General features: G+C 55.4%; 1 protein-coding gene and 1 long non-coding RNA gene across 12 annotated transcripts; one reads left to right on the top strand and one right to left on the bottom strand.

Moving 5' to 3' along the window:
- The first annotated feature begins 986 nt into the window (after positions 1-986).
- LOC138419300 (leukocyte immunoglobulin-like receptor subfamily A member 6) lies at positions 987-20,104 on the top strand. Of its 11 annotated transcripts, none has more exons than XM_069552002.1 (11): positions 987-1,185; positions 1,321-2,458; positions 3,883-4,138; positions 4,426-4,531; positions 7,062-7,196; positions 7,353-7,388; positions 7,565-7,849; positions 7,981-8,283; positions 8,501-8,797; positions 9,023-9,325; positions 10,316-11,018. In XM_069552002.1, the coding sequence occupies exons 5-11, from the start codon at positions 7,163-7,165 to the stop codon at positions 10,435-10,437; spliced, it is 1,380 nt and encodes a 459-aa protein (XP_069408103.1). In that variant the 5' UTR covers positions 987-1,185; positions 1,321-2,458; positions 3,883-4,138; positions 4,426-4,531; positions 7,062-7,162; the 3' UTR covers positions 10,438-11,018. The 11 variants fall into 11 exon arrangements, with proteins under 11 accessions (XP_069408103.1, XP_069408096.1, XP_069408095.1 ...); XM_069551995.1 differs by lacking the exon at positions 4,426-4,531 and having other exon boundaries at positions 1,028-1,185; positions 1,321-1,493; positions 2,255-2,458; XM_069551994.1 differs by lacking the exon at positions 4,426-4,531 and having other exon boundaries at positions 1,028-1,185; positions 1,321-1,562; positions 2,255-2,458.
- LOC138419319 (uncharacterized) lies at positions 3,804-6,390 on the bottom strand. Its single transcript, XR_011248935.1, has 2 exons — positions 6,066-6,390; positions 3,804-3,913 (listed from the first exon to the last, which is right to left on the bottom strand). It is a non-coding gene; the product is annotated as an uncharacterized lncRNA (long non-coding RNA).
- Positions 20,105-24,100: the final 3,996 nt, after the last annotated feature.

Genomic DNA, 24,100 nt, shown 5'->3' with positions numbered 1-24,100 from the left:
TCACCACGACTGGAGAAAGCTCTCGCCACCGCTAGAGAACGCGCTCGTCACGGCTACAGAAAGCCCGCACCAAGGCTAGAGAAAGCCGGCACCACAGTGAAGACCCAGTGCAGCCACGGATCGGTAGATGAGATTGTAGAAAAGAGAGAGGCAACAAGGACCCCCCGCAGAGCACAGGGGTCTATATTCAGTATCTGGAGGTAATGTGTGACGGAGGAGAACCTGAAAAAAATACACGTCCGAGTCACTGTTCAGGTGTTCACTTCACTTTGTAACAGCTGAAACTGACAAGACATTGCAAGTCAACTTCAATTAAAAAATAGTGTTAGAGTTAGTGATTAATGGCTAGTTTAGAATCAAATTACTCAAAACCCGAATGACTTCATGAAAAGACACCCAGTTTGAATAATAGAAGGGCTTCCCTGGTGGCTCAGATAGTAAATAATCCGCCGGCCAACGCAGGAGACATGGGTTCGATCTCTGGGTTTGGAGGATCCCCTGGAGAAGGGAATGGCAACCCACCCCAGGATTCTTGCCTGGAGAATCCCGTGGAGGAGAATCCCTGGAGATTCTCACCAGAGGAGCCTGGTGGGCTACAGTCCATGGGGCCACAAGGAGTCGGACTGAAGCGACTTAGCATGCATGCGTCGCACTTTCTTGAACGTATGTATCATTGTTTTCGTTCCGAACAAGAAGAATAATTGAGAGGCCACGTTTACTGCTTTGTCACTTAAAAATCCATCCACAGCACCCTTGCATGCGTGCTCCTTCCATGACAACGCTCATAGGTTTGTGGCAGGTTCCACTGGGCCCTGCCCTCTGCCAATAATGCCCCCCCCCCCCCACCACTGACTTTCCTACCTGGGGTGACATGGTTTAAAAATGAGTGATGGGTCTGGTCGGCAGTAAACAGTGGGCAGGGCTGCCTTGTCTGAGTGTCTGCACATGGGTGAGTTTCAACACAGGATGTGTGGCCGATCTCATCCTGATTTGTGGGAGGAAATGAGGAGGATGGCTGTTTTCATGCAGAAGGGGAAGTGCTTTTCAGAGGAGAGTAACTGACCACAGAGCCTGGCTTCCTGCAGCCCGCTGGGGGCCCTCGGTGGCAGCCACACTGCCCCTTTCCTGGGTTCCCTTTTGGCACAGAGCTCGGGGCTCTGCACTTCCTGTTTCTTGCAGGAGCTGGTGAGCTGGGCTGGGGGCACAAGGTGGGGGTCTGGGCAGATGTAGGGGCTTGGGTCAAGACGCCTAAGGCACGAGGACCTTGATGCTGGGAAGGATTTCAGACACCAACAGCCCGGCTGTCTTCTCCTTGAACAGAAGCAACCTGGGGCTGAGGGCCTCGCGGGCTTGAATGCAGCAAGGCTTGGGAGCAGCCACAGGTCTGGACAGACTGACCCCTCGGACGGGACACCGCTGCCCTTCATCTCTATCAGACCTCGCCTTGCTGACCCCAGCATCCTGAGGAGGTCCCTTCCTGAACACCCAGCTCTGTGAGCCTGGCTTTGGTGCCCTGGGCTCAACCAGCCCCTCTCCGGGGCTGTGACTCTGAGAAACCCCAGGTCTCTCCCTCCCTCCATGTCGGACCCCCCTCCCCAGTCTCCTCCTCCCAAGGCCGGCCCCTCCGCTGGGTGTCGTGAAGGTAGGACTCGGGGTGGGAGGGCGCCCAGACCACTCCTGCCTCAGCATAGGGCCCGTGTCCTGTGAGCCCCGTGGGATGCAGGCAAGAATCCAGCCACCGTTGCAGACCCGTCGGGTTCTCTGCACACTCGCAGGTCCAAGAAGCCCCGCCCACCCGCGTTGGACCAACGGAATTTTTCCCTTAGTGCACCCACACCTGTAGACTGAAGGCTTTCCGTTTAGAAGTGATCTGAGCCAGCTGGGAGGGAGGGTGAGTGTGGATAGCGCAGCCAGCCCAGGGTCACAGGATAAGGGGTGTGCACCTACCCTGGAGGGCGTGAGGGAGGCTGGACCGACAGCCTGTCTGGGTGCCTCCTGATGGAACAACGTGACGTTTACAGGAGAGTTTTCTTTCTCCTTTTGCGCTGGGAAATCTAAGTGTTTGAGCGAGGAAATGAATGCTTTGTGTACTGTCAGCCTGTTAGGACCAGAAGCAGTGCAGGCAGGGAAGTTTCTCCACCAATACGCTACATTGTGGTCTGGTTATTTATGCAATTGTCTATATATCTATGTAACCATGTATCTGTGTATTTACCTACATATTTATGTATGTATCTATGTATCTTATTTGTAGCTTTGGCTCAGAGGGTAAAGCGTCTGCCTGCAACGCAGGAGACCTGGGTTCGATCCCTGGGTCAGGAAGATCCCCTGGAGAAGGAAATGACAACCCACTCCAGTATTCTTGCCTGGAAAATCCCATGGACAGAGAAGCCTGGCAGACTGCAGTCCATGGGATCACAAAGAGTCGGACATGACTGAGCGACTTCATTTCATCCATGTAGCTATTTACCTATGTGTCTATGTAACTATCTGTATATCTAAGTATCTGTCTATGTATCATCCAGCTACTTCTCAATCAATCGACCTATTTATCTACCTATCATGTTTCTATCTATGATGAGTTAATACTATGCCTGCTTCATCCAGACTCAGGTTGAGTCTGGTTATGACAGATCCCATTGGAAACACTTATCTGTGTAATTGTTTTGTTCATTAAGTTTTTCTATGACACCAGACCTTCCTTGAGGGCAGGGAATACATGGGTTTTGGTCAATTTTATCTCCTCATTTCCTGGGATGGCCACGGGTTGACATGCTTAAATATTTCTTTAGTGAAATAAGATTCCTGAATGATGAGTGGATGAACAAATGGGCAAGTCCAAGCAGTCGTGGAGCGGTTAAGGTGGGTGATCTCGAGCAGTCAGAAAAGAGATGATGTCATTGGAAAAAAGCAAACCCAAAACCCCTCATGGCATTTTCTAGTACCCTGGAGTCACGGCCTAAGACGAGGATGGAAGTGTAGGTGGTTTATCTGAGAAGCAAGAAGGCAGAGTGGGGCAGGGAGAGTGCGACGGAAAGGAATCCCTGGTAGAGAAGCCTGAGGTCCGTGCAGGAGGCGATGGCACGGGACCCCACCAGGACCTCGGAGAGTGTAGAGAACGCCCTGCAGGGCCTTCCCTCCAAAGGTGGTGACACTTGGCAATGTACTCATGGGCTTCTGTTCCTCACTGCTTGGAATTGTCCCAGGGATGGCTACATTCTTCAAGGTCAGGGCTGAAAGTGGTTCTGACACCTACAGAGCCATCAACCACATCGAAAATGAAAGAGCAGGTCACCAGAGGGATCTGAACCAGAGGCTAAAAACACATGCTTGAAAATCTCTGTTCAACGGATTGAATCCAGTCTGTGAACTTGACTTCACCCTTTCCGAAAGCCTCTGCGTCTTTGCCTTCTGGACCAGAAGACAATTCCTCTTTCAATCCCTGCTTCCTCTTTTCCCTCCCAGCCAGCGTTTCAGTTCCAAGGTCAGACGGTCTTCTCACCCTTTGAGGAGAACAGAGCAGAGCGATGGTTACTAACCTCCTAGATCAGACCACAACTCTAGGTCACTTCAGGCCTTACCAGTCGGAACTGCTGAAAGTCTAGCCCCGAGGCTTAACGCGCTGGGAGTGGCCCGGGCCCCTGCCCCGGAAGGCCAACGGGAAGACGGGCGGTAACCAAAGGGCTGCCTGTCGGGGCGTCATCTGGTTCCATCAGCCCTGAAGGAAACATCCCGAATCCTGGCCACAGAGAAAGAGCTCATTCCTGTTGTTTTCATGACAGTTTTACACTTTTAGATTCTTATTTGTACTGTTACAGGCTCCCCAAATTAGACATATCTTTACAACTCTTGCATTTACACGGAATTTTCACTCTCCTCTAGGTGCCAGGAAACCAGGCCAGTTGTCCCCTCCCTGCCAAAACAAACAACAACAAAAAAGGTGGAATATTAGAAGACTCAGGCCCATCACCAGCTGTTTTTGTTTGCTTGTTTTCACCGAAATTTTGGCAGTGCAGGCCCTGTCCTCACATGAATTCTACGTGTTCTTCTCTGACGGGGACATTGAGGGGCAAACAGAGTGGGAGAGGCGGGATGAGATGGTTCTTGCAGGACCGCGGACACCAGGGAGAACCTGCACGTGAGGACCCCGGGGAGCTGGGCCACCAGGGGAAGACGGAGGGGGGGAGGGGGGAGGGGAAGGGAAGGGGGCGGGGGGCTGGGAGGGGAGAGGGGGAGGAGGGGGTGGGGAGAGGGGAGGGGTAGGGGAAGGGAAGGGGGAAGGGGGCTGAATGGTGCGTGGTGCTCGGGGAGCAGAGGGAAGAGGACTGGAGAGTCCTCGAGACGCGTGGTGAGAGTCACTCAGCCATCAAAAAGTCACACTTGTAGTCACTATAGAATTACTTTCTATGAACCAACCACTTTCAGATCCACAGAGAAATCCCAGCTTCCCCTGAGTAGGAACAACAAAAACAGCAGCAGAGGAAACTTCCACGGGATGAATGTGATACACACTGTGCAGAACGGAGCCCGTGTGAGTGTCTATCTTTCAAACATTCCTGAGTGGCACACAAATCAGACCCGTGGACAGCATCCTTGGACATGACAAATATGGCAGTTCTTCTTCAGCTAATTTATAAATGAGCCCCAGTCCTCAAAATGCACCAACAAGCAGTTTTTCAAAAACTAGACAAATTGATTCTAATCTTTATATGGAAAAATAACAACTAGGAAACACCCAGAGAGAAGCAGTATGCAGGCAGAGGGGATGAGCTCAACCAGAAGTTAAAGCACACCACACAGGGACTCCTCTGCTGGCTGAGTGGTTAGACTTCACCTTCCCGTGCCCCGGGTTCCATCCTTTGTTGAGGAGTTAAGATCCCGTATGTCCAACTGGCAAAAAGCCAAGACAGAAAAAGAAACAATGTTGCAACAAATTCAACAAAGACTTTAAAAACGGTTTACATTAAATTTTTTAAAAATTAAAAAAAAAATAGCACATACACCACAGAGCCTCTGAGTCATGAGGCAGTAAGAAAGCCTAGGTGCATCTCCTTACTCTGGGAAAAGAAAGGAAAGAACCAGCCATATTCCGCAGGCATTCAAAGCAGTGGGGTATTACACACAGTGTGGTTTACATGCAAACGGACGCTTCTGGGAGAGGGCAACACATGGCTACAGCTCCAGGTCTGCTGCTGCTGCTAAGTTGCTTCAGTCGTGTCCGACTCTGTACGACCTCATAGACGGCAGCCCACCAGGCTCCGCCGTCCCTGAGATTCTCCAGGCAAGAACACTGGAGTGGGTTGCCATTTCCTTCTCCAATGCATGAAAGTGAAAAGTGAAAGTGAAGTCGCTCAGTCATGCCCGACTCTTAGTGACCCCATGGACTGCAGCCCACCAGGCTCCTCTGTCCATGGGATTTTCCAGGCAAGAGTACTGGAGTGGGTTGCCATTGCCTTCTCAGTAGCTGCTAAAATTATTAACTGAATGTTTAACGGGGAACGTGGTATGTTCACACTCTCAGAGCATCAATATCTCCCCGTACCGCAGTGACTGATCATAAAGGGCAAACCACAGCTTCACTCTGGGGAACCCCGGGGCATGCCGAGTTTGCCCGCAATCACCGATAAGCAGAAGCAAGGACAGCGGGCTTGGCTGGCACTCCGCCCCCGTGCACAGCCCGCATCTGACTCCGGTGCTGTGTGCACCTCCTTTCTCGGCGGCTCCCCCTTCCTCAGCGGCCAGGCACCGCTCTCATCACCCCTGTGAGGGGAGGAGCCCCGGGTCTCTGGTCGTGAGACTGATGGAAACTTCACTGAGTCCAGACAGGCGGCCCTGAGCCGGAGACTCGAGATGAACACGAGCCGTTCAAGACCAGGAGGGGCTCAGACCTTGGGCAGGAGCTGCTGATCTGACTGTCCAGCCCTAAGCCTGGCATCGGGCTCTCATCTCCTGATGGCGCATTTGGACCATGCCTGGAGCACACGTCTGGGTTTATGACGGGCGGAAATTGTTCGCTGAACAAAAAGGATTCTTACATCTTCTGTGGGATGGCCTTGGAGACTGACCTGTAGGGGAAGAGCTGCTCTGCTTCCAGTGAACATTTCAGCATTGAAACGCATGCTGGGGGTGACGGGCACCTGCCCAAGGCATCCTCGTGGTCAGCGTGGCCTCCCAGGCTCTGCCGTCCTCTGCTCAGTCTGGGGCGGGCAGGAGAGTCGCTGTGATTTCAGCACCCGTCACCCTGCTCAGCCCCCCTCCACGCGGAAGGAGAGCGAGTCATAGGTCCATTATCATCATTCAGTTACTTGAGGATGAGCCTTGAATTTCCCTTTCAGATCCCCTAACACACCTTCTCAGTGGTGGAGGTGGGGAGACAGTCCTGGATCATCCGGGGAACAGGGGTCACCACCAAGGTCTTTATGCGTGAGACAAGGAGGCAGGGAAGACACAGCCAGGGCACATGTGACTTGAAAGCGGACGCTGGAGAGCTGTGACTGCCGGCTTTGAAGATGGGAAGGGTTTGTAGAAGCTTGAGAAGGTGAGGGGAGAGATTTCCCCAGAGAGATAGGGAGGAACGCAGCCTGACGACACCTCGGTTTTAATGCCGGGGTTTCCAGTTTGGACTTCTGACCTCCAGAACAGAAGGTAATTACTGTGTCGGTTTAACGTGGTGACTTCCAGCAGCTGCTCTGCAGCCAGAGGAAGCAAACACACTGAGTATCCGAGGGGATTTCGGTGGCTGTCGCTGTTTGTTTGCCAGTCGGAACTCTGCAAGCTCAGCATCTGAATCTGTTGTGCCCAGAGATGTATCTCTAAGGCAGGCACATGGCCAACACCGAGAAATAGGTGCAGATGCTTGGGGCGGTGGGGGGGGGGGGGCGGGAAGCCATCAGACCAGGAAGACTTAAGGCAGCTTAGAGTCACGGGAGGCCCCAGAAGTGGTCTGAAATGTCTGTTAAACCCACTGCCCGCTCCAGCCTCAGCCTACAGAAACCAGGGCCTGGCTCCGGGGAGGGTTGGTCCCCTTTTGCGGCGACGCTGATGTGACCATCACATGACAGGAAGCACCAGCCTCGGAGAGGACACGCGGTGTGGTCTGTCTGTGCGCAGGGCACCCAGGTCTCCTCCATCCTCACAGCCTGGACTGCAGGGAGGAGACGCCATGGCCCCCGCGCTCCCTGCCCTGCTCTGCCTCGGTGAGATGGGAGGGGCGGGGGGAGCCCTGCTCTGGAGGGACACCCCCCACCAGCCAGCCTGCTCCTTCAGGGGACCCCAGGGCCCAGGAGGCTCCCGGGGAGGAGAGGCACTGCTCAGGGCTGAGGGCACACCTCTCACAGGGCGCTCTCTTCCAGGGCTGAGTGTGGGCCTGAGGACCCAGGTGCAGGCCGGTGAGTCTGTCCCAGGGCCCAGCTCCTTCCTCTTGTGGGGACAAGGGTGTCCCCCAGGCCTCGGGCAGGGGGAGGGCAGCTCGGGGCTGCAGAGGGGGCGTCTGGGAGGTCTGGGCTGAGAGCCGAGGCCTGTGGGGGGGGGTCGCCTGGTGAGCCCGTCTCTGGTTTCTTTCCAGGGACCCTCCCCAAACCCACCATCTGGGCTGAGCCGGGCTCTGTGGTTCCCTGGGGGAACCCCGTGACCATCTGGTGTCAGGGGACTCCAGGGGCCCTGGAGTTCCATCTGGATAAAGAGGGAAGCCTGGTTCCCTGGCACAGACATAAACCCCTGGAGCCCGGAGACAAGGCCAGGTTCTCCATCCAACACATGGGACAGGACCACGCAGGGAGCTATCGCTGCTACTACAAAACCCCCACTGGCTGGTCAGAGCACAGTGACCCCCTGGAGCTGGTGGTGACAGGTGAGGGACACTCGGGGACCTCGGGCTCTGCCCTCGGGAGGGGGTCTGCTCTCAGGGGCTGTCTCTCTCCCAGCCCTGCCCTGGCGGCAAGGGGGGAGCCCCAGGGAACCAGCTGCCTCCTTCTCTCCTAGGATCCTACAGCAAACCCAGCCTCTCAGCCCTGCCGAGCCCTGTGGTGACCTCGGGAGGGAACGTGACCCTCCAGTGTGCCTCCTATCATGGGTTTAACAGATTCCTCCTGACCAAGGAAGGAGAAGACGAGGCCTCTTGGACCCTGGATGGAGAGCGAACGCCCGACTGGCAGACCCAGGCCCTGTTCCCCGTGGGCCCCGTGACCCCCGGACACGGGTGGACGTTCAGATGCCACGGCTTTAACAGGGACACCCCCCGGGTGTGGTCGGCCCCCAGCAACCCCCTGGAGCTCCTGGTCCCAGGTGAGGAAGTCCCGTCCTGACCCCATGCATTTGAGCAGACAAGACAACGTACTGGGGTCTCTGCTCCCAGGGGAGCCGCTGTGAGGGGGTGGGGGGAGGAGTGTGGGGCTCACAGGACAGACACACAGAGTGAAAGACGGCGGGGCCTGGGGCCGGGCCGGGAGAGGGGCGTCCACGAGGGAAGCGCTCCCTACAACCCAGGGTGTGTCTCTCCTAGGGCTGTCTGGGAAGCCCTCCCTCCTGACCCCGCAGGGCCCCGTCGTCACCTCTGGACAGAACCTGACCCTCCAGTGTCGCTCTGACGTTGGCTACGCCAGATTCGCTCTGTCCAAGGAGGGGGGACAGGACCTCCCCCAGCGCCCTGCCCAGAGGCCCCAGGCAGGGCTCTCTCAGGCCGACTTCCCCCTGGGCCCTGTGGGCACCATCCACGGGGGCCGGTACAGATGCTACGGTGGACACAGCCTCTCCTCTGAGTGGTCGGCCTCCAGCGAGCCCCTGGAGCTGCTGGTGGCAGGTGAGGGGCCAGCGGGTCACTCAGGGACCAGACTCTGCACAGGCCCCACCGGGGAGCCCCAGGGGTGGTGCTGGGACCAGGGGGAGGGGTCCCAGGGAGGCACAGAGAGATGGGGTGGGGGAGGGGAGAGACTCGGAGAGACAGAGACAGCGCTGAGGGGCCAGAGAGGCCCGTGGAGTCTCGCTCAGAGCCCGCCCGGCGCCCGCACCCCCTTCCCCTCTGCAGGACGGCTCAGAGACAGCCCCACCCTCTCAGTGCGGCCTGGCCCTTCGGTGACTCCGGGAGAGACCGTGACCCTGCTGTGTCAGTCAGGAGACAGGACGGACACTTTCCTTCTGTCCAAGGAGGGGGCAGCCCATCGCCCCCTGCGTCTGCGCTCCCAGGACCAAGACGGGCGGTACCAGGCCGAGTTCTCCTTGAGCCCTGTGACCTCAGCCCACGGGGGCACCTACAGGTGCTACCGCTCACTCAGCGCAGACCCCTACCTGCTGTCCCAGCCCAGTGAGCCCCTGGCCCTCGTGGTCTCAGGTGAGGCCCCATCTGTCCTTCTGACTCAGCAGCTCGGGGCTCTGTGCCCTGGGAGGGCAGGGCGGTCGTGGAGGAAGGGGCGCTGAGGGAAGGGCCCGCTGAGGGAGGGGGCCTCTGAGGGAGGGGCTTCGGAGCCCGCCCCCAGCCCCTTCCTCCCGCACTGGGGGCCCTGAGAAGCAGGTGGGCAGTGGGAGGGTCTTGGGGAGGCCAGAGGGGCAGGGCAGAGGGGATTGAGGTGGGGACCCCGGGTCAGCCCGGCACACCCCTTCCTGGGCTCATTCCCAAGGCCCCATTCTCCCAGCCACAGACCCAGATCTGAACCTGGGGAGTCTTGGGGCTCTGTACTCAGGGGAGACAGCCCACCCCAAGGCGCTTTGAGATTCTCTGGGAGGACAAGGCCCCTCAGATCAAGGGCTGGGGGAGTCAGGCAGAGATGGCGGGGGAACCACAGGCTGCAGGGGCCTGAGGCTGCTGGATGGGGGGGGATTAGCCTGGGGAGGAGCAGGCCCGTCCCACCTCATCCTGCCCCTGGAGGCTCCAGGGATCGCCCCCTCCCCCAGGCAGAGTCAAGCCAGCAGACGCAGGGGGCTGAGCGAGCGCCTGTGGGGGGGCGGTGGTGGGTCCCTAGGAGCCATGGTTGGGTCCCACCCCAGGACCCCTCAGACCACCACTCAGGGGCGGGTCCACCCTGTGCTTTCTGAGCTCCGGCAGCTAAGGGTCCTGAGCAGGAACATCTGAGACAGTAAGATACAGAGGCCCCGGGAGGCTCCCGAGGAGGATACGGCCCACCCACAGCCTCCCTTCAGGACCCTCAGGCCCCGCTGACACCCTCCCCCATCACTGCAGTCAGACCCGCGAGTGTGAATGAGTATACTGTCCCCGTCAGGGGCTGGGCTTGGGGCCGCATCCTCTCCTGGGAGGCGGGTGCCCTGGGCTCACTCCTCGGTTCCGGATGACGGGGCCGGGCTGACCTGTGCACTCTCACCCCAGACTACACGGTGCAGAATCTCACCCACATGGGCCTCGCAGCCTCCGTCCTGCTGCTCCTTGGGGTCCTGCTCTGCCAGGCTCGGCATGACTGCAGAGGAGACAGAGACGCGGCCCGGAGCTGAGCACAGGGACCTGGCACTGCCTGGAGCGCTGCAGCCTGGGATGCGAGCTTCCAGCCCCGGAGCTTCGGGAAGAGCCTCTGACCCCGGGGGGAGAGATGCGCCGCGGGGCAGGAGGAGGGGGTCTGGGGGCTCGGCCTCTGTTCACCGGGGCCCCTCCCTCCCAGGGAGGACGCCCCGACTCCTATCTCTGCTCACCCGCTGCCCCAGGCACATCCCACATGGCAGGGGCGGGTCCTCACCCTGCAGGCCTGCAGGCTCTGTCCACTCTCATGAAGGACCTGAGCCTCGTTTTTAATGCCCACCGTCTCTGGTGTGAGCAATGACCTCCATCCCTTCTCAGAAACAGAATGTCGTTTAAATAACCGAATAAATGTGTGGAAGTGGGGCCCCATTGGGAACAGATGGATCCAGAACTCTTCCTGAGCCCCTCTCTGTACCCCTCACGCCCTGCTCTCCTCGGCAGACGACACCCGGTGTCGTCTCTGCAGACACCGTCGCTGCGAGGAGACGCCCTGACGTTTGAAGTGACAGCTAGGTGCCGTGCTGGTAAACGGCTAAGGAATACAACGTTTTATAAGGAGCCCAGGTGTGCGAACTGTGTGTCTCCTTTGGTGCAAACGCTCTCTGTGGCCAATCTCAAGGAGCCTGGGTGAACGCGCTGAAGGCCGGGTGGGAAGGAAGGAGCAGGCTGGCTTTCCCACAGGAGGGAGTCTGGTCCAGCCAGCCCCCACCGATGGCCCCACATGCACAGATGTGTCCTTTGCATTACACAGCACAGTTAGATCATTTCCATGTCAGGTTCAAGCCCCACTTTCCATGAATTCAGATGCCAAAACCTTAGTCCATTCAGACGAGAGGGAAAGAGAAAACAGCACAAGCACCAATTGGGGGAGAAAACAGAGCACTTTGGCTCCAATACCTTACAGCTTGGAGTGCAAATCGCCTCAGTAATTTGGGGAGGAAATAACAACCGTCAGCTAAAAGGGAGAGACACACAGCCCCCACCCAGAGTTATGTAACCGAGGGGGAAATTGTGCATAACCACCCGTACACACGCAGGAGAGCAAGGACAGAGGGCCGCTCATATCAGACAGATCTCAGAAAACAACTCTCAAACAGGAACGCTTTGGCGTATACATGCCATGGACTTTAAAATTTAATTTTTAAAGTATTTTATTGGTCTATCTGGCTGTGCCAGGTTCCAGTTGCAGCTGTGAGACCTTGCTGCCTCATGTGGCATCTTCCGCTGCAGACCCTAGTTGTGGTGGGCAGGCTCCAGGGAGCGCGAGCTTCAGTAGTCACAGCACACGGGTTTAAATTGCCCCTCGGCACGTGGGATCTTAGTTCCCTGACCAGGGATGGAATCCACGTTGCCTGCATTGGAAGGTGGGTTCTTAACCACCTTCTGCCAGGGAAGCCCTGCAACGGACTTCCGTGTGAGAGAAAAGTCAAACTACCACAGTAATACAGACCAGCTTTCAGGCATGTTAGTCAGTGAGTGAAGAAAACTAAGTGTGTGCGCGAGGATCTCCATTGCATAAAAGTCAGGGTGACGGATGAGGGCGTGGCGACCGCTCCAGTACTCTCGTCTGGGAAATCCCATGGACAGCGGGGCCTGGCCCATTATGGGCCATAGGGTTGCAGAGTCAGACACGGCTGAAGCAACTTCACACGGGCAAAAGGAGACAAAACGTGTTACTTGGGGAGGCAGAACTTTGCCAAATCTTAGGACTAGAGGATGGAAAGCTCCCACGTGACCTCCTGGTCCTCACACACAGGGGAGGGGGTGGGGGCGCTGTCAGAGGGAAGCTCAGGGGCTGCTGGAATGCAGTCCTGTCCCTCCTGACCCTTGGGTACTGACTCCTGTCTGCGGCTCCTTACTGGGGAGCGTCCCTTTGCTCCATCACCCTCCCTAGCTTCTCACCCCTGAGTGAGGCGGGGCTGAAGCATGCTGGGGAAAGCCAACCCCTGCGTAGGGGCCGATTCACAGCAAAGTGGCCGTCCACCAGTCACGGCAAACACTCCACACACTCTCAGCGTGTTTCCACACACCATGGCCTCAGCTGCCCGATCGGCATCACTGAGTCCAGCCAGACGATGAGCCGCTGCCCAGGGGGAGACAGGGCCTCGGACGACATGTGGTGCAGCAGATCAGGTAACGACTCAGGCCTGGGAAGGAGGGGCGCTCTGAGCTCTGGCAGCACCAAGCACCCTGAGCCCCCTGAACAGGACAGCCGCCCTGGTCCCTGAAGCGCTGGCACTGCCAGCGCCCCAACAGAAAGTGTCACTGGAGGTAGCGCGAACAGGGCAGGGCCCCCGAGCCCATTCCCCCGCTCTCTGCTTCTGTCCTCAGGCTGGACAGGGGCCCGTGTCCCCCACCACCACCACAGATCCCATCAAACCATGTCCCCCAGAAGTACTGTAGGGACCAGGACTGGGTCATGTTGCTGAGTCTCCCAGCATCCCCGGGGAAATGCCCCACGGCAATGTGTGATCTCCTCCAGAGGCCAAAGTGACCTGTAGTTGGGTGGAGTGTTCAAGGCGGGGGACAATCTGGTCCCCCTCGTAAGCTTCAGGAAGACATGACTACCGTCATCCACGTGTTCACTTGAGGCTTTCTGCTGCTGAGGTTCGGAGAACAGGCAGCAGGCTCAGAGCTGCAGAGTGGGGCAGGTCCAGGAAGAAGCCCAGTCTGCTGACCTCAGACCCCTGTCTTGCCAGCACAATATTCTTCCACCTTGTGCTAGTGTCCGAGGGCCGGGGGGACATTGCCACAATCTGGGAGGATTCGATCACAGTTCAGGAGAAGCCCACCATGAGGGTGTCCCTTGGCGGTCCTAGGGGACAGTCCTGACTGCCTCTTTCCAGGGTCTGTTGGCCAAGGCACCCTCTGGTTTTGGGCAGAACCTCTCCTCATTCTCCTCCACTCCACGCGGCTGCAGCTCCTGGTGTCTCTCTGTTGACTCTGGCAGGCCTCTCCGCGTGCCTCTTCAATTCATTGGATTGGAGCACCTAAAATCACATGAGGACACCCCCCCTGCAGTATGATCTCAACATGATGATGCCGCAAAGATCCCATTTCCCAAAAGCCGCATCCCCAGGAAGTGAGGCTGCCGATTTCAACATACTCATTTAGGTGAAAATTAACAGCCTCTGAAAGAGAAATATACACAGGAATGACTTTATTGAAGGAGGTGCAAGAATTACACACTGTAGGTTTTTTCATCTGATGAGGAACATCTGAAAAGAGCTGGATTGATGGGAAGACACTCCAGGATAGTAGGGTGGAAGATTAATGTTGTAAAGAGGACAATACTCTCAAGGCATCCTGCAGAATTAATTCAATCCCTATCTGAATCCCAAAGGGTATTTCTGCAGAAAAAAGAAGGTCATTTCTCCTGAGGTCAAGGTCATTGAGAAAGACCCACAGTAGCCAAGCAATCTTGAAAAATAAGAACAAAGTTGGAAACCGCACCCTTTCTGATTTCAACACTTGCTACAAAGTTCCAGGAGCCAAAACAGAGTGGTGCTGGCTTGAGAGGAGACACATGGATGCTTGGAATGCCGACATATAAACCCATACACATGACCAGCTGATTTCCGACAAGACTTCTTCTAAGCCATATAATGACAAGCAAGTCTTCCTGACTCATCCCATTTAACTGTGCATATGTTTTGTTGTAGGGTTTGTGGATGGCTTGCGTGAGAAAACCCCGTAAGCCTCTTAGAGACCGACCCTCTCATCCCTTGCCGGTCGACTTGGTACTGGTGCTGTATCACCATCTGTCCCCATCACCATCCTCCCAGAGTCCAGTCCCTACAATGGTGACCGTCTCAGTAACAGCTATGTGTTCACACCTCCCTTCCCTGAAAATGAGCCTCAGGGGTATAATCCTGGCACACTTGCAGGGAGCATGAGGCCCTGTGTGACCAGGGCGCAGCATCTGGATGGCTCCACTTCTTAGGGAAACCCACTCCTCCTTCCCGGCCCCTCGCCTCTCCTGTGCTCCCGCTAGCAGTCTGGGTCTCTCCTTCTCCAGGAAGCCCCCACTTGCCATCACTAGCTTCCTGGACCTCCACCAGTTACTGGGTCTTACTGCCTGTGGTTCCCCTTCTCTACAACCGACCGAAACCAGAGCCACCGTATTCACTGTCTAAATGTGCACACTGTCGGTTATCATCATCAGAACCCCCCGAGTCCAGGGAAGGAACTGGTCACTTTCACCAAAGAATCTCATGTCTGGATATAGTAACTGCTCAGTAAACACTGGCTGACGGCCTGGAGGGTGGAAGGAAGGAAGACAGGAAGGGAGGGAAGGAGGGAGGAACTTTGCATTTTCAGTCTCAGAAAAGGGAAGTGACTCAAGGTCACACCGTTTCCATGAAAAGCAGAATCAGAATTGGAACCAAGGCAGTGCGCTGGGCAGCACCGTGGATGTGTCTCTCCTTCCACGGTGCTTGGACAGAACAGGCCCAGGGACGCCCCTTCCTCCAGCCTCCAACTACCCTCCAACCCTTTTTCCAGTGGCAACCTTGGAACCAACCAGCTGTCCTTGGCCCCCGGGACCCAGCCAATGCCATTTGCAGAGCTCGGCTCCTTGTCTCTGCTACCCGTGAGCTCCCATAGTCCTGAGAATTGTTCCCACAGATGGAGGCGCCCCAGACACCTGGTCCACGTGCAGCCTCTGCCTCCTGCCCCAACCTCTCTCTGGGCTTCTCTGACCACTAGGACCGCACGGCTCTGGAGGGGGGCCATCTCCCTGCGAATCAAGGGAGAAATGGGGGATCAGGGCGAGGGAGCACCGAGCTCCATGGAAGCTGCAGATCCTGCACTGTGACCGCACGCTATTCCAGGACCTCCGTCCAAGGCAGGACAAGGGGGTCAGACCTCGGACGCCATGGGGCCGCCCTGCTCGTGGAGAAGAACCTGAGCCCAGCCTTCATGGATCCACAGGCCCCGGGTCCTTCACCAACTGACTCCACCTCCATGAATTCTTGCAGCCACGTCCTGGACAAGCGGGTGAAACTCATCATGACGGTGGGAGCCCACCTGACCAGCCCCACCAGCCCCACAGCTGGTCCCCCACGGGGCTGGACGGCTTTCTCTTGCAAAGGTTCAGCCTCCAAAGCACCGCTAGGAGTCTCTGGAGACCAGCGGCCTTTGAGAAGCCCCTTTGGGGTCAGGGTATCTGCCAGGAAGCTTCTCTCTGCAACCAAGAGGCAGCTTGTTCACCACTATGGAACCATCTTCCAAGCCTTGGACCAAATGGAAACAATAAAGCCTTTTCCAAAAAAAAAAAAAAAAAAAAAAAATGGAACCAGTGTTGAGCTAGGCCCCGCCCTGCACCTCAGCATCCTGTCCAGGGACCATGTTACTCTCCGGGTTTTGGAGTGGGGTCTGGTGAGACTCCCACATGGTCTGGAAGGCTCCTGAGCCTGCTGTCTGCTGGGCTCCACTGGGCAGGGCGAGCAGAGTGAGCAGGGTGGGGCTCTTCCTCTTTTTGGAAGGAACCTGAGACGTGCGCCACCAAGCCTGGACCTCCACGCCCAGTGCATCTGTCCGTCGGGCTCTGAGGTCTCTGTAAGTCGAGGAACCCAAGACACGCCCCACCAAGCCTGGACCTCCACGCCCAGTGCGTCTGTCCGTCCTGTGGGCTCTGAGGTCTCTGAAGTCACCTGCTCTGCTGGGAACCATGAGAGGCAGCGCCACGACCCTGACCTTTACCGCCCTTCTCTGCCTCGGTGAGCTTCCGGGAAGGGAGGGGTGGGAACCACTCTCCTCCCACATCTGGTCCCTGAGAGGCCCCAGGACACAGGAGGCTCGGTGGGGACACACTTTCTTGGGGGAGAGGGGACTGTCCTCAGCCCGGATCTGACCCCAGCCCTCAGGGTGCAGAGCAGACCTGGAGCATCCAGGACGTGTGGTGGGGCTGGGCGCTCACAGGGAACTCTCTTCCAGGGCTGTGCTGGGGCCAGAGGGACCAGGGACAACCAGGTGAGCCCCCAGACCTCCTGCTTCCGCCCACCACCCCTGGTCCCTGGGGAGCACAGCGGGCCGGGGCCGCGGGTGGCCCGTCAGGGAGGGGCCTGGGTGACAGCTGGGGAACCTGGGGGAGAAGGCGCCCTGACTCTTCGGGTCTGATTCCTTTCCAGAGGTTCTCCCCAAACCCTCCATCCGGGCCGACCCAGGCACCACGGTCGCCCAGGGGAGCCCGGTGACCATCTGGTGTCAGGGGTCTCTGCTGGCGGATGTCTACCGTCTATATAAGGAGAGGAGCTCTGTACACTGGGAGGCTAAGACCCCACAGGGCTCCAGGAACAGGGCCAGGTTCCACTTTGCATCCTTGAGCTCAAGTGCGGCCGGGCAGTATCAGTGTGCATATCAGAGCAGGAACAGCTGGTCAGCGCTGAGTGACCCCCTGCCCCTGGTGGTGACAGGTAAGAGGGTGGGGCAGGTGCCTCTGGATCCCTCCCACCGTGGGAGCCTCCTCACGGGCAGAGGAGCAGAGTATGTGCTCAGGGGCCCCTGCCCTCCCAGCTCACACCCGGGGTCACTGGGCTGGAGGTCCCCCTTTAACACAGCCCCTCACCCCCAGGAGTGTACAAGGCGCCCTTCCTGTCTGCCCAGCCCAGCCCTGTGGTGGCCGCAGGAGGCAGCGTGTCCCTCACGTGCAGTTCACAGAATGCAGGGGGCACGCTGCACCTGCTGAAGGAGGGAGGCGCTGAGCTGCTCCGATACAGAACACTGAGGAACTATGACAACCAGGGGCGGGAACAGGCTGTGTTCCTTGTGGGCCCCGTGAACGCCTCCCACGGGGGGACCTACAGATGCTATGATGCTCCCAACTCCCAGCCCTATCTGTGGTCGCACCCCAGTGACCCTCTGCATTTCCAGGTCACAGGTGAGGCCCCAAGCCCCTCTATTTCCTAGACAGACCCCTGACCTAAGCATGTGCCCAGGAGCCCTGGGGGAGGCGGGGGCAGGGACACTGGGCTCCTGGGGCAGGACGCGGGCGGGAGCCTCAGGAGGGAGCAGGGCGAGCTCTCTCTGCAGCCCCGGGAGCAGGGAGGGCGTGCAGCCGCGTGCCTCTGTGCCCCGTCTGCAGGCCTGTCCAGGGCCCCCTCCCTCTCCGCCCAGCCCGGCTCGCTCGTGCTCCCCGGAGACAACCTGACCCTCCAGTGTCGCTCAGAGGCCGGCTCTGGCAGCTTCGCTCTGACCAAGGACGAGGGGCTCAGCCCTCCCCTCCGTCTAGAAGGGCAGCAGAGCCCCGACTTCCCCCTGGGCCGCGTGAGCCGTGCCCATGGGGGCCGGTACAGATGCTACAGTGGACACAACCTCTCCTACGCGTGGTCGGCCCCCAGCGCCCCCCTGGACATCCTGATCGCGGGTGAGGCGCCCCTGTCCTGGCCCAGGTCCCGACTGTCTGCTCAGGGTGCTGGACCACGGTCAGCCCTGGTGGTGAAGGGTCCGGGGAGAGGGTCCTGGAGCAGAGGCCCAGGTGGGGCAGGGGTCTAGCAGGGGCAGCGTGAAAACAGGAGTGAGAGGCACGGAGATTAAGGAGATACACACAGATGGGCCGAGAGGAGCTGGGAGGGCTCACAGGGAGGCCCCCTGCTCAGGGTCTGGGGTGTGGGAAGGGGCTCTCTACTCATCACCCCCGTGCTCCCCCCAGGAATGCACAGGAAACCCTCCCTCTCCGCCCGCCCGGGGGCCTCAGTGCCCCAGGGAGAGAACATGACCCTGCAGTGTCGCTCTGAGGTCCAGGCAGACACCTTCCATCTGTCCAAGGAGGGGTCGCTCGCTGCTCCCCAGCACCTTCGTCTGCAGGACCTGGCTCCACCCGTTCAGGCCAACTTCACCCTGCGTGCTGTGACCTCAGCCCACAGTGGGACCTACAGGTGCTACAGCTCACACAGCACCGCCCCCCACCTGCTGTCGCTCCCCAGTGACCCCCTGGAGCTCCTGGTCTCAGGTGAGGCCCACCCCTGGTCCTCCACGTCCTCCAGGTCAGGCCAGGGTCCTGCCCCATGGGAGCTCTGGGCTGAGTGGGGTGGGGGGTCACAGAAGGCGGGGATCAACTCTGAACGGGCTGGAAAGAGCCAGAGGCCCCCTTCCCTGCCCGTCCTCGCCCTCATCCCGGGCGTCCAGACCCGCTCCTGGTGATGGAGCAGAGCTACACAGGCCTCGGGGCCGACCACGGGACTCAAGGCCAGAGCGCCCGGTCCCCACCCTCCTCTGGTCTCCAGCCCTCGTGGCCCCTCGCCCAGAGAGCAGCACAGGAGAGGGGCTGGCAGAGCCCACAGCCCCCAAGGGAGCAAGTGGACAGGCCCTGGCTCAGCTGGTGTCCCGGGGGACCGCGGGACAAGGTGGACGTGGATGAAGGGTGGGGGTCATGCAGAGGGGGATGCTGGGGCCCAGCCTGGGGGAGGGCCGCCCCTGTCCTGACCCCCAGGAGCTCTGAGGATCAGCTCCTTTCTCCCAGGAGGGAGGCCCCCAGAGCGGTCAGTGAGGGAGGGGGTGATGGGTCTATGGTGGCCAGAGCTGTCACACCCTAGGGACCCCTAGGCCTTGTGGCCTCAGGCGAGGGGCTGGACGCTGTCCTGTCTGAGCTCAGAGTCCTGTCCTCAGAAATGCCTGAGACAGTCAAAATGAGGGTGCATGGGGATGGGGGCTCCACAGGGAAAGACAGAACCAAGAGAAGGGTCTCCCCAACTCCTCACACACACCACTCACTTTATGCTTCTCAGGAGCAGCTGACAGTATCAGCCCACCACAAAACAAGTCAGACTCCAAGAGCGGTGAGTAAGACCAAGTCTGTTACAGGGCTGGGCTCAGGGCCAAGTCCTCTCCCGGGAGGCGGGTACCCTGGGTGCACACCCCGGTTCCGGGTGACGGGCCGGGCTGACCCGTGTGCCCTCACCCCAGACTACATGGTGCAGAATCTCACCCGCATGGGCCTCGCGGCCTCCGTCCTGCTGCTCCTCGGGGTCCTGCTCTGCCAGGCTTGGCATGACCCTGGAGGAGCCCGAGACGCGGTCCAGAGCTGAGCAATGGGACCCCACACTGCCCGGAGCGCTGGAGCCTGGGACATGAGCTTCCGGCCTGGGAGCTTCGGGAAGAGCCTCTGCAGAGCATGCTGGGTGCACTATATGCGGAGACCCCAGGGGAGAGACACTCTGCGGGGCAGGAGGAGGCCCAGGCATCCCCAGGGGGCTCAGCCTCTGTTCATGGGGGCCCACTCCCTCCTAGGGAGAACGTCCCGACTCCCAGCTCTTCTCACCCGCGGCCCGAGGCGCATCTCACATGGCAGAGGCAGGTCCTCATGCTTCACGCCTGCAGGCTCTGTCCAGTCTCATGAAGGACGTGAGCCTCATTGTTCATGCCTGCCATCTCTGGTGTGCGCAATGACCTCCATCCCTTCTCAGAAACAGAACGTCGTTTAAGTAACTGAATACATGGGTGGAAGTGGGGCCCCATTTGGAACAGATAGATCCTAAACTCTTCCCGGAATCCCCCTCTGGAGCCCTCAAGCCCCTCTCTCCTCGTCAGATGGCACCCGGTGTCGTTTCTCCAGACACCGTCAGTGTGAACGAACACCTTATTGTTTGAAGTGACGGTGCTGTGCTGGTAAATGGTGTCAACAATAGATCCAGTCTGTAAAAAGCCCAGATGTGTGGTTTTTGTCTGTTTCTTCAGCGTAAACACTCTCTTCGTGGCCAACCTGAAGGTGCTCAGGTGAATGTGCTGAAGGCAGGCTGGGAAGTAAGGGGCAGACTGACTTTCCCAAAGAAGTGAGTCTGGTCCAGCCAGCCCTCACTGATGACCCCCACATGTACAGATGTGTCCTTTATATTAAACACCATGGTTAGATCATTTCCACTTTAGGTTTTGCCCCAGCTTCCATGAAACCAGATGCCAAAATATCCAGTTCATCTATAAGAGAAGGAAAGATGAAACGAGGGAAGAGAAAACAATTGTGGGAGAAAATGCTGAGTATGCTGAATCCTGGCACATCACTAGGAGGTGTACTAATTACTCCAGTCAGTGTGGAGAGTCAATGACAATTATCAGCTGAAAGGAAGAGCTGGTCCACAGTTATATAACCTAGAGGAAAGTGTCTGCATAACCACGAGTGTATGAGCAGGAGCATATGGACAGATAGATGGGTTGCTCACACTAGAAAAAATTATAGAAATCAGTCCCACCAAAAATGAATGATTATATATATATATATGTATATATATGACAAAATTTTATATGACAGAAAAATCCACAAAATTAAACTGCTACAGTAACACAGTTCAATTTTCAAGCATGACGGTGAATAAGTGAAACAAAACTATAGTAGCGTATTCCATCACATCAAATTCAAAAGGTGACAAGGGACCCAAATAAACAAAGTAAGAAATGAGAGAAGAGAAATAACAATTGATACCACAGAAATACAAAAATTCATAAGAGAATATTAAGAAAAACCAACTGGACAACCTGGAAGACATGGACAAGTCTCTAGAGACATACAGCCTGCCAAAACTCAATCAAGCAGACATGGGTAATATGAAAAGGCTGGTCACTAGAAGTGAAATAGAATCTGTCATATTACAAATAAAAACTCCTTGCAAACCAACGTCCAGAACTGGATAGCTTCATAGAGGAATTCTACCAAACAAAGAAGAATTTATACTGATACTTCTTAAACTCTTTCAGAAGTTGAAGAGGAGAACACACCCCCAAAGTTATGCTATGAAGCCACTGTCACCTTGAAACCAAAACCAGAAAAAGCTAAGACCAAAAAAGAAAAATTACAGGCCAAGGCTACCCATTGCAGTATTCTGGCCTGGAGAACTATATAGACTATATAGTCCATGGGATTGCAAAGAGCCAGACACAGCTGAGTGAGTTTCACTTCACTTCTGTCATTGATGAATATAGATGCAAAAATCCTCAACAAAATATTAGCAAGCTGAATCCAACAACACATTAAAAGGATCATACACTGTGATCAAGTTGGATTCATTGCAGGGTCACAAGAATGATTTAACATGCACAAATCAATGTGATATACCACCACAACAAAAGAGAAAAACCACATGATCGTCTCAACAGATGCAGAAAAAGTTGATAAAATTCAACATCCATCCATGATAAAAACTCTTTCCAAAGCAGGTATAGAGGGAGAAATTATTTATGACAAACCCACAACCAATGTAATACTCAACGGTGAAAACCTGAAAATATTCCCACTAAATCCTGGAACAAGTCAGGGATGACCACCACTTTTATTCAACATAGCATTGGAAGTCTCTTCCCAATTTGGATATCTTTTATTTCTTTTTCTTATCTAATTGCTATGGCTGGGACTTATATATCATTATATGCAGAGGACATGATACTCTATGTATCATGAAAACCCTGAAGACTCCAAACAAAAATACTAGAACTGATAAATGAATTCAAAGAGGTGTTAGGATACAAGACTAACATACAGAAATCTGTTGTGTTTCTTTACATTAACAATGAAATATCAGAAAGAGAAAGTAAAAAATCAACCCCTTTAAAAATTGCATAAAAATAATAAAATATGTAAGAATAAATCTGACAAAGCAGGTGAAAGACGACATTGAGAACTAGAAAACATTAATAAAGGAAATTGAAGATGATTCAAAGAAATGGAAAGGTATCCCTTACTCTTGAATTGGAAGAATTAATGCAGTTAAAACAGCCATATAACCCCAAGCAATCTATAGATATAATGCAATCTCTATCCAGTTACCCATGGCATTTTTAAAAACAGAACTAGAACAAATAATGCTAAAAATTATATGGAACAATGAAAGACTCAAAATCGCCAAAGCAATGCTGAGGAAAAAGCAGGAGGCATAACCCTCCTGGACTTGAGGCAATACTACAAAGCTACAGTAATCAAAACAGCATGGTATTGGCACAAAAACAGACATGTGGCTGGGACAAAACAGTGAGTCTAGAAATAAACCCACACACCTGTGGTCAAAAAAATCTTCAACAAAGGAGGCAAGGACATACAGTAGAGACAAAACAATATTTTCAGTAAGTGGTGTTGGGAAAACTGGACATTTCGCATCTCGTCCCAGTGGTCTTTGAGGAGACCCTCTGGCGTCACAACTTCTGCCTGAAGCTTCTCTGCAGCCATGAGGCAGCTTGTAGACCACCCTGGAGCCCTCTCCCAAGCTTTGGACCAAATGGAAACAATAAAGTTTTTTACAGCAAAAAGAAAGAAAGAAGGAAAGAAAATGAAAGAATTAGAACCAAATTAGGGCTGCTCCTAGGCCCTGCCCTGCATCTCAGCCTCCTGTCACTCTCTTGGTTTGGATTTGGCACAAGGTATAGGCAGAGTGTGTGGGGTCTGCTGAGACTCACATATGGTCTGGAAAGTTCCAGAGCCTGCTGTCTGCTGGGCCCCCTCCTGCAGGGAAGGTGGAGTCAGGCCCTGGGTGGGGCTGGGGCTGTTTTTCTTCCTGTGAGGCCACCGATGAGGAACTTGCAACGTGTAACACAGAGGCTGGACCTTGTCACACCCCATGTGTCTGTCTGTCCTTCCAGGTCCGTGGGCTTTTTAAGGCATCTAAAGACTGGGGCAAACCATTCAATATCACAGTAATCCAAGTCTATGCCCCGACCGGTAACGCTGACGAAGCTGAAGTTGAACAGTTCTATGAAGACCTACAAGACCTTTTAAAACTAACACCGCCCAAAAGATGTCCTTTTCATTATAGGGGACTGGAATGCAAAAGTAGGAAGTCAAGAAATACCTAGACTTGCAGGCAAATTTGGCCTTGGAGTACAGAATGAAGCAGGGCAAAGGCAAATAGAGTTTTGCCAAGAGAATGCACTGGTCTTAGCAAACACCCTCTTCCAACAACACAAGAGAAGACTCTACACATGGACATCGCCAGATGGCCAACACAGAAATAAGACTGATTATATTCTTTGCAGCCAAAGATGGAGAAGCTCTATACAGTCAGCAAAAACAAGACTGGGAGCTGACTGTGGCTCAGATCATGAACCCCTTATTGCCAAATTCAGACTTAAATAGAAGAAAGTAGGGAAGACCACTAGACCATTCAGGTATGACCTAAATCAAATCCCTTATAATTATGCAGTGGAAGTGAGAAATAGATTCAGGGGGTTAGATCTGATAGAGTGCCTGAACAACTATGGACAGAGGTTCATGACATTGTACAGGAGACAGGGATCAAGACCATCCCCAAGAAAAAGAAATGCAAAAAAGCAAAATGGCTATCTGAGGAGGCCTTGCAAGTAGCTGTGAAAAGAAGAGAAACAAAAAGCAAAGGAGAAAAGGAAAGATATACCCAATTTGAATGCAGAGTTCCAAAGAATAACAAGTTGAGATAAGAAAGCCTTCCTCAGTGATCAGTGCAAAGAAATAGAGGAAAACAATAGAATGGGAAGGACTAGAGATCTCTTTAAGAAAATTAGAGCTAAAAAAAAAAATTAGAGCTACCAAGGGAACATTTCATGCAAAGATGTGCTCAATAAAGGACAGAAATGGTATGGACCTAACAGAAGCAGAAGATATTAAGAAGAGGTGGCAAGAATACACAGAAGAACTGTACAAGAGAGATCTTCACAACCGAGATAATCACAATGGTGTGACCACTCACC

This window comes from Ovis canadensis, chromosome 14, assembly GCF_042477335.2.
Source record: "Ovis canadensis isolate MfBH-ARS-UI-01 breed Bighorn chromosome 14, ARS-UI_OviCan_v2, whole genome shotgun sequence".
NCBI classification, from domain to species: Eukaryota; Metazoa; Chordata; class Mammalia; order Artiodactyla; family Bovidae; genus Ovis; species Ovis canadensis.
The sequence above is the reverse complement of the archived record's forward strand: the minus strand, read 5'-3'. Positions and strand labels throughout refer to the sequence as shown.

Excerpts from the sequence above, each read along its gene's own strand:
- LOC138419300 (XM_069551995.1), top strand. The coding sequence starts at position 2,432 with ATGACTGAGCGACTTCATTTCATCCAT. Across the intron at positions 4,139-7,061 it reads ACACCAGGGAGAACCTGCAC|GAAGCACCAGCCTCGGAGAG; the intron begins GTGAGGACCCCG and ends ATCACATGACAG. Across the intron at positions 8,284-8,500 it reads CCTGGAGCTCCTGGTCCCAG|GGCTGTCTGGGAAGCCCTCC; the intron begins GTGAGGAAGTCC and ends TGTCTCTCCTAG.